Below are 14089 nucleotides of genomic sequence, written 5' to 3'. Positions count from 1 at the left end.
CCTCTCTGACCCGGGAGTCACTGAAACTCGGCCGGGTTTTTGGAGGTTGGAGGGGTTGATATCCATATAAGATTCAACTTGTGACCCCAACCCTCAGAGGGAAGGGGTCAAGGTTAACCCGAGGGGGTGGAGTTTTAAAACACTGCTCTTACAGGTAAGAAGAAAGAAAAAAAAAGAGAGTAATGAGACCTAATACTTTTTGTGTACGTAGAAAAGTTGTTTATCTGATCCACGTAAACACACACTTTACCCTCCATTTATAAATAGTGTTGGAGGGGTAGTCTTTTGAGTCCTCCGGATTTTTTCAGGGCTCTGCTTTGAGGGGGTCATTGTTTTGGGACCCTTTGAACCCTAATCTCCACCAAAAACCCATTTTCCCGGAAAATTCACTCAGAAAGGAAAAAAAGAGAGAGAGGAAAATGCAGAATCACAGGTTGAAGCAGCAGCAGCAGCAGCAGCAAGCTCTGATGCAACAAGCTCTTCTCCAACAACAATCTCTCTACCACCCGGGTCTCTTAGCTCCTCCTCAGGTTGGGCCTCACTCATTTCTCTCTCTTTCTCCATTTCCGTTCTTCTTGTATTTTCTCTTCCTTTCTTGGTGTCGATCTTCGAGTCTTGCCTTTTGCTTACGCGGGATTGAGTGGAGCTCCTAGGGTTTGTTGCGGATTTTTGTTTTCTTTTCGTGAGCTGGGTGTGTGGTTGGTTTTTTTCATTTCTGGTGGGAAATTAGGGTTTCGGAAGATCGTTTTTCCATTTTGAAGTGGCATAATCAAAACTAGGAAAATATATTAGGAATGTTGCTTCATTTCCTCCTTTTGTGTCACCATTTCTTCTTTGATGTGTAAGTGGTGAAAGAGATTTTAGGTGAATAAGTTTGCAATTTCATCAACAGTACCGTTTTCTTGGAGTTTTGATTGGGAAAGGAATTTGGATGGTTTAACTAGAAGAATTCATTGGTCGACTTCATTTAGGAGTTATTGTCAGGTGTGTTTGATGTAGTGATAAATACGTTTAAGTCTTAGAGGATTTTCTGTTTTTCTTACTGATTTAGTTTAGTTTGTATTTTGCTATGTATTCTGAAAGTGTTAGATGTACTGACTTCATTCACATGTACTTCTGCTAGGCTTAACAATGAACTCTTGTATGCATTTTTTGTTTGGTATCGGTTGGGTTATATGCTTTTTTCCTCCCCATTCACCTCCGTATTGTTTTTTCATACCACTGTATTGGTAGATACAATACAAATTTTCTATCATCATTTGCCCCCTTTTCCTTTCTTTTCTTTTTCACATCTTCATTTTGCAGATTGAACCAATTCCAAGTGGAAATCTGCCTCCTGGTTTTGATCCAAGTACTTGCCGCAGTGTGTGAGTGTTTGTCTAGACATTTTTTTTACCTTTTACTTTTCTATTATATCCCATTTTTCTGCTTGTTTTATGATTGTGATGCAAACAAGCTTAGGTGCTGTTACTTCAATTTTATCTTTTATTTACTCCCTTTCGAATAAAGACTGGTATTATAAGGCATTTGAGTTACTAATCTTTGTATTTTAATTAAGTATATTTTTTTACATGTTTTAAAACCAATTCTAATTTACTAAAACATTACCTACATGTTACTTCTTGGTTGTGACTAAAATTAATTACTTGTACCCTAATTTTTTTTTGTTTCTTCTCTTCTTTTTTTAAAATTGTAGCTTCTTTATCTTTGAGAAAATGCAGGTATGTGGGGAACATCCACACACAGGTAACTGAGCCGCTTTTGCAAGAAGTTTTTGCAGGTACTGGCCCGGTTGAAGGTTGTAAACTTATTAGAAAGGAGAAGGTATATTTTTAATGTAGTTATGTCTCTGTCTAACTTTGTCTAATTTATTGATTTAAAGTACTAGCTAAAAGTGGAGCTTTATATTTGACATCTTGTGCCTCTTTATGCAGTCATCCTATGGATTCATTCATTACTTTGATCGAAGATCTGCTGCTCTTGCCATATTATCTCTTAATGGAAGGCATCTGTAAGTGCCTTCTCTTTACATTTGTGTTTGATTGGTTTGGATTTGCGCTCTAATTTTAATTTAATGCTTTGCAGATTTGGGCAGCCGATCAAAGTTAACTGGGCATATGCTAGTGGTCAGAGAGAGGATACATCAGGTTGGTTCTGAGTTAAATTTACAGATATTTTTGTTTGAACTCACTCTTGGACCCTTTGGGAACGTTTGGCTAAGATCCTATATAACACATGTTTCTTTCAATTTGCAGGTCATTTCAACATATTTGTCGGTGATCTCAGTCCTGAGGTTACTGATGCTACACTGTTTGCATGCTTTTCTGTCTACCCCAGTTGTTCGTAAGCTTCATTCTCTTATGATTTCTTATTTAACATCCATCTATTTTCTGTATTTGAAGTTGGACCAATCTCTATTTATTCAAAGGAAAAAAAAGCGAATGTTTGTAATAACTCATGAGTTAATTGTACATTGCATGCAATAAAATCTTGTTGGTGACATAGTATTGCTCACCAATTTTATCTTTCTCGTGGTTATAGAGATGCAAGGGTTATGTGGGATCAGAAGACTGGGCGTTCAAGGGGATTTGGATTTGTTTCATTCCGTAATCAACAGGTGCATTTTTTGTATTAAAATCTTTTTTTTTTTGGTGTAAGAAGGCTCTTTATGATTTTTTTGACTTGTATTTATCTTGAATTTTTTGTAGGATGCTCAAAGTGCTATAAATGATTTGACTGGTAAGAAGTTTGTCATTGGCTTAGCAACCATTTAGATTTGAGCCACTTTAAGTTTGGATAAAACTTCAATAATTTTTCATAATTTAATATCACTTGGAACAATTTTAATGTCTCAACTCAAAGGAATTGTGCAGTTAGGTTCTTTTGTATGAATTGATTTTGTCTTTCTACGTTTTTGTTATTTTAAAACTCAAGATGGAAAATCGTCCTATAGATTTTTCAGAACTATCACTTTTGGTGTATGCACTATTTAATTGATTCTAGAAGGCTCATGTTCTTTACTGTCTACCTGTATTTCCTGTATGATCAAGGCATAATGATGCCCTGCCTATGTATTTCAGGTAAGTGGCTTGGAAGCAGACAAATACGATGCAACTGGGCAACAAAAGGTGCTGCTGGCAATGAGGAGAAGCAAAACTCAGACACCAAAAGTGTGGTGGAACTAACAAACGGCTCATCTGGTGAGTAAATTATACTGTAGTTCCCGAAACAATGATGAAGATGGTTGAGTTTAAATGTTTTCATTTTAGCTTCTATAATCCTTGATTTAAGGGTGGGTCTGGGTGCTTTCTTATATTTTGTTGCAATCTTTTTACCCTTGACACAGGAAAGATTTTTTAGATGATTGGACTTGTAAAACTTATTGTGTTCATGAAGTATTCTGTCTTCCTAGTTAACTGATGGAATACTAGGAATGCAATTAACTATCATGTTTTATCCTGCTTGTGCAGAAGACGGAAAAGAGACATCTAACAGTGATGCTCCTGAAAACAATCCCCAATATACTACTGTTTATGTTGGTAACCTTGCTTCGGAGGTAAGAAATTTCTTTATTGACGTTTTTCAATTTTTGGATTAGGAACTAAAGTTGTTCATCAACCACCATTCTGTTATATAGTATTTGAGCTTATTATGATGTTGCAGAAAGAATATTTTAAGTTCTCAAACAATATTTGTACTGCTGAAACTTTACTTCTTTTGGCTTATTTTGTTCTTTCTATCTCTCTTTTTTGGACATCAGCTTAGACATGTAAGAACATTTTAGCTTCCAAAATTTTTCTGTTGATTTAAAAAAATACAGTATGTTACTTGTGTGCTGTATGTTTGAATTCTGCAGATATTGTTGTTTTCATTTTAATCACCATGATTTTTGGTGATTCTGCAGGTAACACAGATTGATCTCCATCGCCATTTCTATACTCTTGGGGCTGGTGTGATGGAGGAGGTTCGTGTCCAGCGTGATAAAGGGTTTGGTTTTGTTAGGTACAGTACTCATGCTGAAGCTGCTCTGGCTATTCAGATGGGGAATGCCCAGTCTATTCTCTGTGGCAAACAAATTAAGGTGTGGTTTTCACCTTTTGTTGGTGCTGCTAGTTGCTATGTAATTTTATCTATGTTGTGAATCATGGTGCAGTAATTAAAGTTAGGTTGGTACGCCCATGTTAAACTTGATTCTATTCTGACCACAAGTAATTTTTTTTTGTAAATAAGGGACTTGGATTTGGAATCTATGTATTGTGTCATTGGGTATTTGGAAGTTAGAAGCAAATTTTATTTTCTTGGTTTATTCTCTAACCAGTTCAAATTCAATAGTAGAAGAGTTGCGTATATGTTAAAAAATTCAATAGGAGCACTATAGTCTCCTTATGTCTAGTCCTATTCATTTCTTTTAGTTATAAAATTTTATCTTGCTTTTATATGGCTATTTGTTGCACTTTAGTTCTAACCGTAATTATTATGTTAAATATAGTGCTCCTGGGGGAGCAAGCCCACTCCACCTGGAACTGCATCAAATCCTCTTCCCCCACCTGCTGCTGCTTCTCTGCCAGGCCTCTCTGCGAATGATCTTTTGGCCTATGAGCGACAGCTAGCAATGAGCAAGATGGGTGGTGTCCATGCCTTGATGCATCCCCAAGGCCAACATCCTCTTAAACAGGCAGCAATTGGAGCAAGCCAGGCAATATATGATGGTGGCTTCCAGAATGTTGCAGCTGCACAGCAAATGATGTACTACCGGTAAAATATAATATAATGCGGTTCTCCTATCTATATATCCTGCCTTGTGCTCATTGATTTGAGTTATACTCTAGAGAGCTCTTTCCTTTTCTTTTTCTTTTTTTCTTTTTTTTCTTTCTTTCTACTTAATGGTGGTGAGGTAGTTTACCCTTACCATATTAGATAATATGATCAAACATTTGTATGGGTTTGTATCATGTATGGGGTTTTCTAGTTAGTAGCGACGAGTGTATAAGGGGGCTGTCCAGACATATTTCTTCCTTCTCGCCCATTTGGGTGTTTGTGTTGTTACTATACAATGGTTATCATCAGTATCAATCCTGTCTTCAAGACTCAAGAGGGCTGTTACATATTTATTAATATTTTAATGCACAAATCAGTAGGAAGCTGGTGATGTATGCGTAATGGTGCTTGTGAGATAGCGTGACCCTTCCCATGTGAAATTTCCCTTGACTTCTGACGTTGAATTACCCGGAAAAGTTTAGTTATAGAAATGAATAGTCGCAAAAGAATCTCCTGACTAACGCCACATATTCACTCAGGCTAAAATACCATTCCCAGATCTTTCTTTTTCCGAATTCATAAACGCGGATAACAAACTACATTGATTTTCAAGATTTTCAGAGAATATAGGTGAAAATCAATTTGACGTATAATTTTAATATTGCTGCCTCGCGGGTTTTACATTGCCCTACTAACTTTCCAATTAATTAAAAGAGTATAGAAAAACAGGGAAAGTGAGAGGGAGAGAGAGAATTGCCTGAGGAAGACAGTACATTTACATGAAAGTTGTAGAATCATCAAATTATGAGTATGTTAATTCAGAAAAATAAAAATAAAAACTCACTACCCTAATAAGAGATTTACTAGGAAAAATCAAAGACCAAGTCCATCATTAAAATAACATTAACGACATTCGACCAAGATTTACGCTATACCAGGATATACGAAAGAAACAGAATCAGTCACAAAATAAAAAAAAATAAAAAATTGTTCATTTCATTTCTTTGCAAACAAGAGTTGAAGCATGATAAAGAAAAAAGAAAGATGTTGATTGATCTCTATTGTATGCTTCATTTTAAGAAATTTTAGTTAACAAAGAGAGGGATTCAATGAGCTAACCAATTTCACATATATCATTTGGAGACAGTGATGAGAATAAAATCACACAAAAACTAACGGGAAATTCGTCACATCTTTCGAGGGTCAATTATTTACTCTTAAAATTAGTAATGCCCCTTTGTGCAAATAAAATATTGAAGATAGAATTATTTTTAAATTTAAACTCTAGCTTAAAAAGGTGTAATATCAACTTTACAATCACAATAACAGCTTAATATAAATAAATTCTGAACTCGGAGAAAATGAATAAGAAAACAAAAACAAAAAATCCGCATGTAACAGATGGTGACAAGTCATAAGGAAACTCTTTAAGTAGTTCTACTACACTTGTTACTTTTATTAAGAAAATGTTAAACATGTGAAGACTAATCCTTTTCCAGCCTTGCAATATAATTGTCATAGAATTGCCCTGCTTTCTCAAGGTCTCCAAGTTCAGTGTAACAGTCAGCAATTGCCCCAAAAGCTTCAGTGTTACCAGAATCCTCTCCTTCTCTTTCAGAGATGGCCAAAACCATGGAATGGTATTTAATAGCATCTCGGTACTTTCCCTGTCTTTGCAGTGAGGCTCCTATATTAATATATATCATATAAATTGTATTAATGGAACTCCTTGTAAAATTCTTCACACACAAAAAAAAGAAGCCAATGTTACTATGTGGGAGCATCTCAGAAAACACACATGAATAATCTATATAGTCAAGATAACAAACCTAAACCTCTAGCAGCTTTTTTCTCCTCAATAGGATCCTTCAGATTCTGGGCAAGCTCAAGTGCAACCTTAAACTCTGTGAATGCTTTATCTGGCTGTTGATTCCTTAGAAAGTTTTTTCCATTTTTCAACTTAGAAATCAGCTCCTGCTTCTTTGGGTCAACAATAACTTCATCAAGTATCCTACCACCAATGGGAGCATAACTCAAGCTAGGGGCATAGGACTCGATTTTGGCTTGCTTCCTTAAAGCTGCGTTGATCTGGAGTAATTGCTCATTCACTCGCTGTAATTCTCCTCTCCTTTGCCGAGCAAGCAACCCTGTCATACGATCAATGAATTCAAAAAAAGGACAGTATATCTCTTACCTATAAAAGTACATACGAAATGCATCTACATCTACCACACTTTAGTAGAATCACAAGTTATTGTTACTTGTGATATACAGAAATCAGATATTCAAGGACAAAAACCTTTATTTTATTTTATTTTCCACTTTTTTTATTTTCTCTAAAATTTCTAACGACTTGTATTTCTGTCACTTTTTTTCTTCTTCTTCTTTAAGGAAGATAACAAGTAAAAGACGTTTGGCTTTCAAGAGGAATTCATGCTTCACATATCTAAATCTCGTAACTTTTAAACTACCCTCATGTATTTTAAGATTTCAAGTTGCAGACAAAATATATCTAAGTAATATGCTAGTCCTTTATAATATTATAGCACAGGAACTAATTCAACAAACAAACATCAATTCCATAAATATATATTGCAACGAAATTAAGTTCTACTTTCAAAGTCCTTGGGTTTAGAAACATTCATGAACTAATGAGGGATCTCATACTGTATAAGAAATCTCATACCACCTTACCTCCTACAGTGGCTCCAATGAGGGCCACTGCTAGCAGCAAAGGCATATTGAAAAGAGAGTTATCAGCCTCACATGTTTCAGCCAAAGCTCTACAAGGCGTAGAGAACATCAAAATATTGCTTGCAAGAAATATTAGTGAAGGGAACCTTTGGGGTGTGTCTTCCTGGCAAGATAAACAATTTCAATCAGAAGAAAGAAGTAAAAGAGAAAGATGCTAAACCAATGATTTGCAAGGAGAATAGCAACTGAAAATCAACAGAATGCAGTAACAAAATAGAGACAGTAAAGCAATGTCCCAATGTAAAGAAGTGAATAAAAGAGGAATTTAGAATACTAAACAGTATCCACAGTTGACAAATTCCAAAGCAGGATTTTAGACAATGTATTATTAAACTTCCATATTTCACAACATATATTCTTTTAGAACTTTAGTAACACATTTGTAGTGAAAACATACAAGCACATAAATCATGATACAAAATCAAAGGGCATATAGCGGCAGGAATGCCGTAACTCACCATCATACCTTACACTTTGAGCAGTGCAGCATATTTGGAACTTTGAAAGACCCATCAAACGTATCTTTAAAGAGAGGCACAAACTTGTCCACTTTTAAAGAAAGACAAGCTAATTTTCCTGAACAATTCAAGAAGTTGAATTCCATGTGAGTATCCATGTTTTATAATTTGCACCATACATTTTCATTAGTAGCTTTCACTTTCCATAAGGTTGTTTGAAATATAGATACAGTTCTTGGCTGGTGATCTAAATTCTAAAATCATTTTTTTTTTTAAGAAAACTTTTCCTTTCCCTCATCATCATTTAAAAGCAGGAAATTCAAATTAATCAAAGATTTCCTAGCAGCAAAAATACAAGTAAACCCAAAAAAAAAAAAAAAAGGTTTCCAAAAATCTGAAACATGATGATGAAAAAGTTAAGATTTTTGAATTCCATTTGAAGGCCCAAGAGAGAAATAGAACTGACCGTGGAGGTGGGGTTTGTTGGCATAGAATTGAGGATGTGGGAAGTGAGGACGTGAGAGGAAGCATGAGCAACGGAACATCACCGCCATTGCTCTCTCTCTCTCTCTCTCTCTATCTCTCTATCTCTCTCTCTGTGCAGAGGTTGTTGTAGCTTGTTTTGCTGAGCTAAGAGGATAAAGCTTAGGATTACACAGATATCCCTCTGTCCTCACTTGTGTGCTGCTGTTGGATTTCGACTTACTATGTCTCTCTCTGGATTTCTTTTACTTTTTAATTCTTTTTGGTTTTGTCACTCAATCAAATTTGACATAAACATAAACAGTTCATTTTTCTTTGTTTTTGTTTTTGTTTTTTTAAGGTAAAATGGAAAATTTAGTATTCAAATGGATAATTTGTTTTTAAATGTGAAAAATCTTTTTTCATTTGAATCCAGCTTTTAATTTATATTTTTATTTAACTCCTATTTTTTTTCTTTTTTATTATAATATAGGTACATCCGAAGTATTTAAAATTGGAACAGGATATACTTACCACCAACAAAGTTTATCACATTTACAACCAACTTAATTTCCGTTGATTTTCGTTAATCTAACGGTTATAATTTATTAAATTTATTAAAATTAATAAATAACTAATAAATGCGATCCAATAAATTATAACCGTTCGATTGACGGAAATCAACGGAGATTAGATTGGTTGTAAATGTGATAATTTTTTTTTGTGGTAAGTATATTCTTCTCCCTTAAAATTTGTTGCTTTTTTTGGGGTCAAATTCAATAAATTTGATTTTAATATTAAATTCTATAATAATCAAATTAAATAATAATATAAAAAATTTATATTATAGTACATCTATTATTTTGTAGTTAAAATGAATAAATTATCATTTTATAATAACTCACCTTTAGAATCAAGATGCATACATTTTAAAAAACTGCATTGTTTTTTCAATATTATTTATTTATAGTGATAATAAAAGAAAAATATTTCATTAATAAAAGTATACCAATGCGCACAAATTAAACAAAAAAAAGATATCGAATTTAGTGAGAAAAAAATAAACGTAATTTACATCCTCAACTGAAATGTAAAAGGAATTCATGCTTATAATTTTCATAAATTTAAACTTTTGTTATGATTTTAATTGACTATAGAGTCAAAAAGATGAAATCACAGTTCCATCAAAATTAAAATTAAAATCTCCGTCCTTTCATGTTACCTATTGGAATTGGCATGATAAGGTTTTTGGATACTTGTGTTGATATAATGAAATTTTTTGAGCAAAGAACAGCTATAAGAGCTAACACTATAACTAGGGTTGTGCATGGGTCAGGTCGGGTCAGGTTTTTGTTCGACTTGACCCAACATGATTTTTATAAGTCAGGTATTTTGATCCGACCAGCTTTAATTTGATCCAAGTCAAGTTTGATTTGGTTTGGATTTTGTTAAACTAGTTCAGAACCGGGTCGGATCTGACCTGACTAGGTTTCTGAACTGGGTCAAATCTGACCTGACCCGTTTTTGACTTAGTTTCCTCACAAAATTTCGTCGAAATTTCTATATTGCAAAAGACGAAAATTTCGTCACAAAATTATTTTTTGTCGAAAAGCGACGAAATTTTTTCTCTAATGAAAATTTTTACAAAAATAAATTTTTTGAAATTTAGTTTTCGTCAAAAGTTTAGACGAAAATGATTTCTTCCATCAAATATTTTAAACGAAAAAAGAATTCTGTCAAAAATTTTAACGGAATGTTTTTCGTTCAAAATTTCGATGGGAATGTGTTCTGACGAAAGTTTCAACGGAAATTGTTTCGAGGGAAATGTTTCATTCGCAACTTTCGAAAAAATTTAGATTTTCTAAAGAATTTTGACAGAATATTTTTTTCGTCAAATAAAGTTATCGAAATATTTTTTTGTCAAAAATTTTTACGAATTTTTTTTACAGAAATGTATTCCGTTGAAAAGTTTGATGGAAATATTTTTTATCAAAAAACTTGACGAAAATATTTAGTTGAAAATTTTCGAGAAAATGTGTTTCGCTAAAAATTTCGACGAACCTTTTTTTTTGTCAAAAAGTTTAACAAAAAAATTCCGTCAAAAACTTTCGCCGAAATTTGAAATCTGTAAAGAATTTTGATGATATTCTTTTTCGTCAATTTTTTTTTATGGAAATGTGTTTCGTCAAAATTTTCGATGAAAATTATTTTGAGGGAAATGTTTCATTCGAAACTTTCGACGAAATTTAGATTCTCTTAAGAATTTTGACAGAATATTTTTTCCGTCAAATTTTTTTATAGAAATATTTTTGTCAAAAATTTTACGAATTTTTTTTACAGAAATGTGTTCCGTTGAAAATTTTGATGGAAATATTTTTTATCAAAATGCTTGACGAAAATATTTAGTCGAAAATTTTCGATAGAAATGTGTTTCGCTATAAATTTCGACAAAATTGTTTTTTATCAAAAAGTTTAACGAAAATGTTTCCGTCGAAAACTTTCGCTGAAATTTGAAATCTGTAAAGAATTTTGATGAATTTTTTTTTCGTCAAAATTTTTTGATGGAAATGTGTTTCGTCAAAATTTTTGATGAATATAATTTTTTGTGAAATATTTTGACGATATTCAGATTCCGTAAAAAAATTGGACAAAAAAAAATATTCCGTCAATTTTTTTACAGAAATTTTTTTAGTCACAAATTTTGATGAAAATATTTTTCTTCAAAAATTTAATGTAAAAAATTTTGACGGAATTGTTTTACGTTAAAACTTTTCTTTTAATGTAATTGTGATTTTTTTTCACATAATGGGTAGGGGTTAAGTTTTGGGTCCAAGGGTCAATATTAAAACAAGTCAGGTCTAAAATCGACCCAAATAAAAGTGGGTCAATATTTAAACCAGTTCAAAAAATATAGGTATTTATAGGTCAGGTCTAAGTCGAATCAAAGCGCAGGACAAGTGAACTAAGTTTTTTTGCACACTCCTAACTGTAACTTAATTCAATGAAGCGCCTAAAGTAAAGACTGCAATTGGGAACTAGGATTTTCAAAAAAATTGGGTCATGGCAACTCTGTCAAGGCAGAATTTTAAGGTATTTTAGTTGACTTGGAGCTGTCTTGGAATTTTGAAAAGAGGAAAATTCATCTTGAAAATAATTCTTTGATGGCACGGGAGCTAATCCAGAAAGGCTGTCAAATGATCCACTCTTTGTCTAATTTTGTAACTAAAATACGGGAGATGCTATCTAAGAATTGGGAGATCAAGATCACTCACTCCTACAGAGAAGAAAATGCTGTTGCAGACTAGTTGGTTTCTCAAGCATACAAACATGGTTGGGAGACCGTTATTTTCAATGAAGTTCCCAGGAAATGCTCTATTAAATTCCAGAGTGACTATAGAGGCACCTGTTGGCCCAGAATAATAGTTGTTAACTAGTTTCTTTTGTTGTTGTTTTTAATTCCTTTGTTATAAAAAAATAAAAATAAAAAAAATACTGCAATCCAATCTTCAAGGGTAAAAGTTATTTGATGGATGCAGCCTTGCATCTTAGTTGCAAGCTCTGTATATATCAGATAAAGTGGGAAATTATTAGTAATGTTTGGGTGGAAATGTTTGGCTATGTATCATGCAAGTCAGTGTAGAGGATATTATCATATAAACAACAAATTGAGGCTTAGTGAAGAATTTCTCACTCGTACGTGGTTTACAATGATTAATTCTTTTTTTCGGGAGTATCCCCACTTATAAGAACCAAGCTACTTGTAAAATAAAATGGTTGGAATATAATGACACAAGTAATTATATTTTTTTTATTCAATGATTAATTCTTTTTTTCGGGAGTATTCCCACTTATTTGAATGAGATTAATTTCTATTGTGGAGTGAAGATTCTCGTAACCGACCCTAATATGGAATAAATATATTAAGGCCCACTTGTAAATCTTACACCACAAAGAAAAACATCTTCTAAAAGGTTTCTCAAATCAACAAAGATGTCCAACAAAATTGTTACAGACCTTGAGGTCACCACCCAAAAGCTAGTTCAAAGGGTGTGAGTGCCCAAAGCCTTTTAAACCCCACATTAGTTTCCTATACAACCAATGTGGGACTTATAACATTGTCACCCCGCCACCCCTTTAAGGGCTGACGTTCACGGCGGCTTTCATTCTATCAACACTGACCCGACGGTAGCCCTTTCCCCCCCTTTGGGACGACATCACTCACCTATCAGTATTCAGTGCCCAAAGGCACCTTAATCCAGTCTATAGGTAGCCCTTTCCGTGGCCTCAACTCTCAATGAAAGCACCAATTGTTACGAACCTTGAGATCACCACCCCAAAAGCTAACTTAAAGAGTGGGAGTGCCGAAAGCCTTTTAAACCCCATATTAGTTTCCTATACAACCAATGTGAGATTTGTAACATTTCCACCTCATGCAAAAGTCATCTCAAGTCACCTACAAAAGAATCAATAAGGAAATCTTACTGTATCATCTAGGGATGTACATGGATTGAATCGAATTGAATTTTTTGAAAAATCGAATCGAATTAGTTTAAATGGTTCGGTCCGATTCAAAACTGGTTTTGGAAGTGGTTCAGTTCGGTTGGAAACAGTTTGGTTCGGTTCGGAACCAATTCGAGTCGACCATATTTTGAAAAGAAAAGGAAAAATAAAAATTTAAAAAATAAAGTTATAAAAATCAATTTGGTTTGGTTCAGTTCAGTTCAGAAACGGTTCAGTTCGGTTCAAAATGGTTCGATTCTTAAACTGGTTCTAAAAATCGGTTTGGTTCATGAAATAGTTCTAAAAACCGATTCAGTTCGTGAACTGATTCTTTAAAAACCGGTTCAATTTATGAATTGATTTTTAAAAGTAGATTATTTTAAGGACGATTCGGTTCGATTTAATTTTTTTAATTATTTTGCATACACCTAATATTGTCACTTACTGGTAAAAATAAGGGGCATCCCCCAAATCTGATCATCCTTTCAATATAAATACAAGTGTACTAAATACAAGGTACATATTTTATACATGAATAACCTTACTTACGTAAAATTTGGTTTGAGCGTAATATAAAATTAACATATTTTATACACCCTTCATCTTGTTTTAAATGAAAATCCATGTGTTAAAAATGCATCAAATCACTTATAGATGAAGATAAAATGTTTCATTTAGGATTCTAACCAAAGACTTTTCAATCCAACAATGAACAATCCATTCTCCAACAATCAAATTTGTTGGGCATAATTCGCTTGCTAACCGTGTCACCCCCGTTGGGTTTCAATAGTTATTTTTCGTTTAGTTAAACATGTGATCCACAAATGAGAAGTTTAGTATGTTAAGATGTACCAAATGTCTTTGTAAAATGTCCATATTTTCTATTGTGAAGATATACAATTTAAAAATTTTGAAATTTTTTATTGTTTCAATTGCTAAGATAACATGCGCAAAAACTTTTACCACTCAGCTCAAGTTATTTTGTTTAGGAATCAAACCAGAAAACTAATAAGAGAATTAATTTGACCAATACATTACAATTTTATGACTTAATAAAAAAGTAATTTTAATTTCTCGTAGACCAATAATATATGCTCCCAAAGCGTGAAATTGACAAGAGTTGAAATTGAATCAAACACTGAAACAAACACACACAG

General features: G+C 33.3%; 2 protein-coding genes across 4 annotated transcripts; one reads left to right on the top strand and one right to left on the bottom strand.

Moving 5' to 3' along the window:
* The first annotated feature begins 304 nt into the window (after positions 1 to 304).
* Positions 305 to 5098, top strand: LOC133289030 (oligouridylate-binding protein 1B). Of its 3 annotated transcripts, none has more exons than XM_061486882.1 (12): positions 305 to 530; positions 1306 to 1367; positions 1722 to 1824; positions 1935 to 2011; positions 2086 to 2147; positions 2256 to 2343; positions 2542 to 2617; positions 2709 to 2739; positions 3081 to 3200; positions 3474 to 3556; positions 3905 to 4081; positions 4490 to 5098. In XM_061486882.1, the coding sequence occupies exons 1-12, from the start codon at positions 420 to 422 to the stop codon at positions 4757 to 4759; spliced, it is 1260 nt and encodes a 419-aa protein (XP_061342866.1). In that variant the 5' UTR covers positions 305 to 419; the 3' UTR covers positions 4760 to 5098. The 3 variants fall into 3 exon arrangements, with proteins under 3 accessions (XP_061342866.1, XP_061342865.1, XP_061342864.1); XM_061486881.1 differs by having other exon boundaries at positions 3471 to 3556; XM_061486880.1 differs by having other exon boundaries at positions 2506 to 2617; positions 3471 to 3556.
* Positions 5099 to 6103: 1005 nt separating this feature from the next.
* LOC133289059 (protein FLUORESCENT IN BLUE LIGHT, chloroplastic) lies at positions 6104 to 8646 on the bottom strand. Its single transcript, XM_061486925.1, has 5 exons — positions 8437 to 8646; positions 7979 to 8088; positions 7453 to 7615; positions 6588 to 6905; positions 6104 to 6445 (listed from the first exon to the last, which is right to left on the bottom strand). Exons 1-5 carry the CDS (start codon positions 8522 to 8524, stop codon positions 6243 to 6245), a joined length of 882 nt encoding a protein of 293 aa, XP_061342909.1. The 5' UTR covers positions 8525 to 8646; the 3' UTR covers positions 6104 to 6242.
* Positions 8647 to 14089: the final 5443 nt, after the last annotated feature.

The sequence above is a fragment of the Gastrolobium bilobum genome, unplaced genomic scaffold (genome assembly GCF_033153095.1).
Source record: "Gastrolobium bilobum isolate Gb01-03AN ecotype WA unplaced genomic scaffold, APGP_CSIRO_Gbil_v1 utg7396, whole genome shotgun sequence".
Classification (NCBI taxonomy): Eukaryota; Viridiplantae; Streptophyta; class Magnoliopsida; order Fabales; family Fabaceae; genus Gastrolobium; species Gastrolobium bilobum.
The sequence above is the reverse complement of the archived record's forward strand: the minus strand, read 5'-3'. Positions and strand labels throughout refer to the sequence as shown.

What these genes read in the sequence shown, in the direction of transcription:
- LOC133289059 (XM_061486925.1), bottom strand. Translation starts at nt 8,524, where the DNA reads ATGGCGGTGATGTTCCGTTGCTCATGCTTCCTCTCACGTCCTCACTTC. An exon ending in CAACAAACCCCACCTCCACG is followed by an intron (nt 8,089 to 8,436) that starts GTCAGTTCTATT and finishes TGAATTGTTCAG; the next exon opens with GAAAATTAGCTTGTCTTTCT. An exon ending in TGCACTGCTCAAAGTGTAAG is followed by an intron (nt 7,616 to 7,978) that starts GTATGATGGTGA and finishes TTATCTTGCCAG; the next exon opens with GAAGACACACCCCAAAGGTT.
- LOC133289030 (XM_061486880.1), top strand. Translation starts at nt 420, where the DNA reads ATGCAGAATCACAGGTTGAAGCAGCAGCAGCAGCAGCAGCAAGCTCTG. An exon ending in TCAGAGAGAGGATACATCAG is followed by an intron (nt 2,148 to 2,255) that starts GTTGGTTCTGAG and finishes TTCAATTTGCAG; the next exon opens with GTCATTTCAACATATTTGTC. An exon ending in TCTGTGGCAAACAAATTAAG is followed by an intron (nt 4,082 to 4,489) that starts GTGTGGTTTTCA and finishes TGTTAAATATAG; the next exon opens with TGCTCCTGGGGGAGCAAGCC.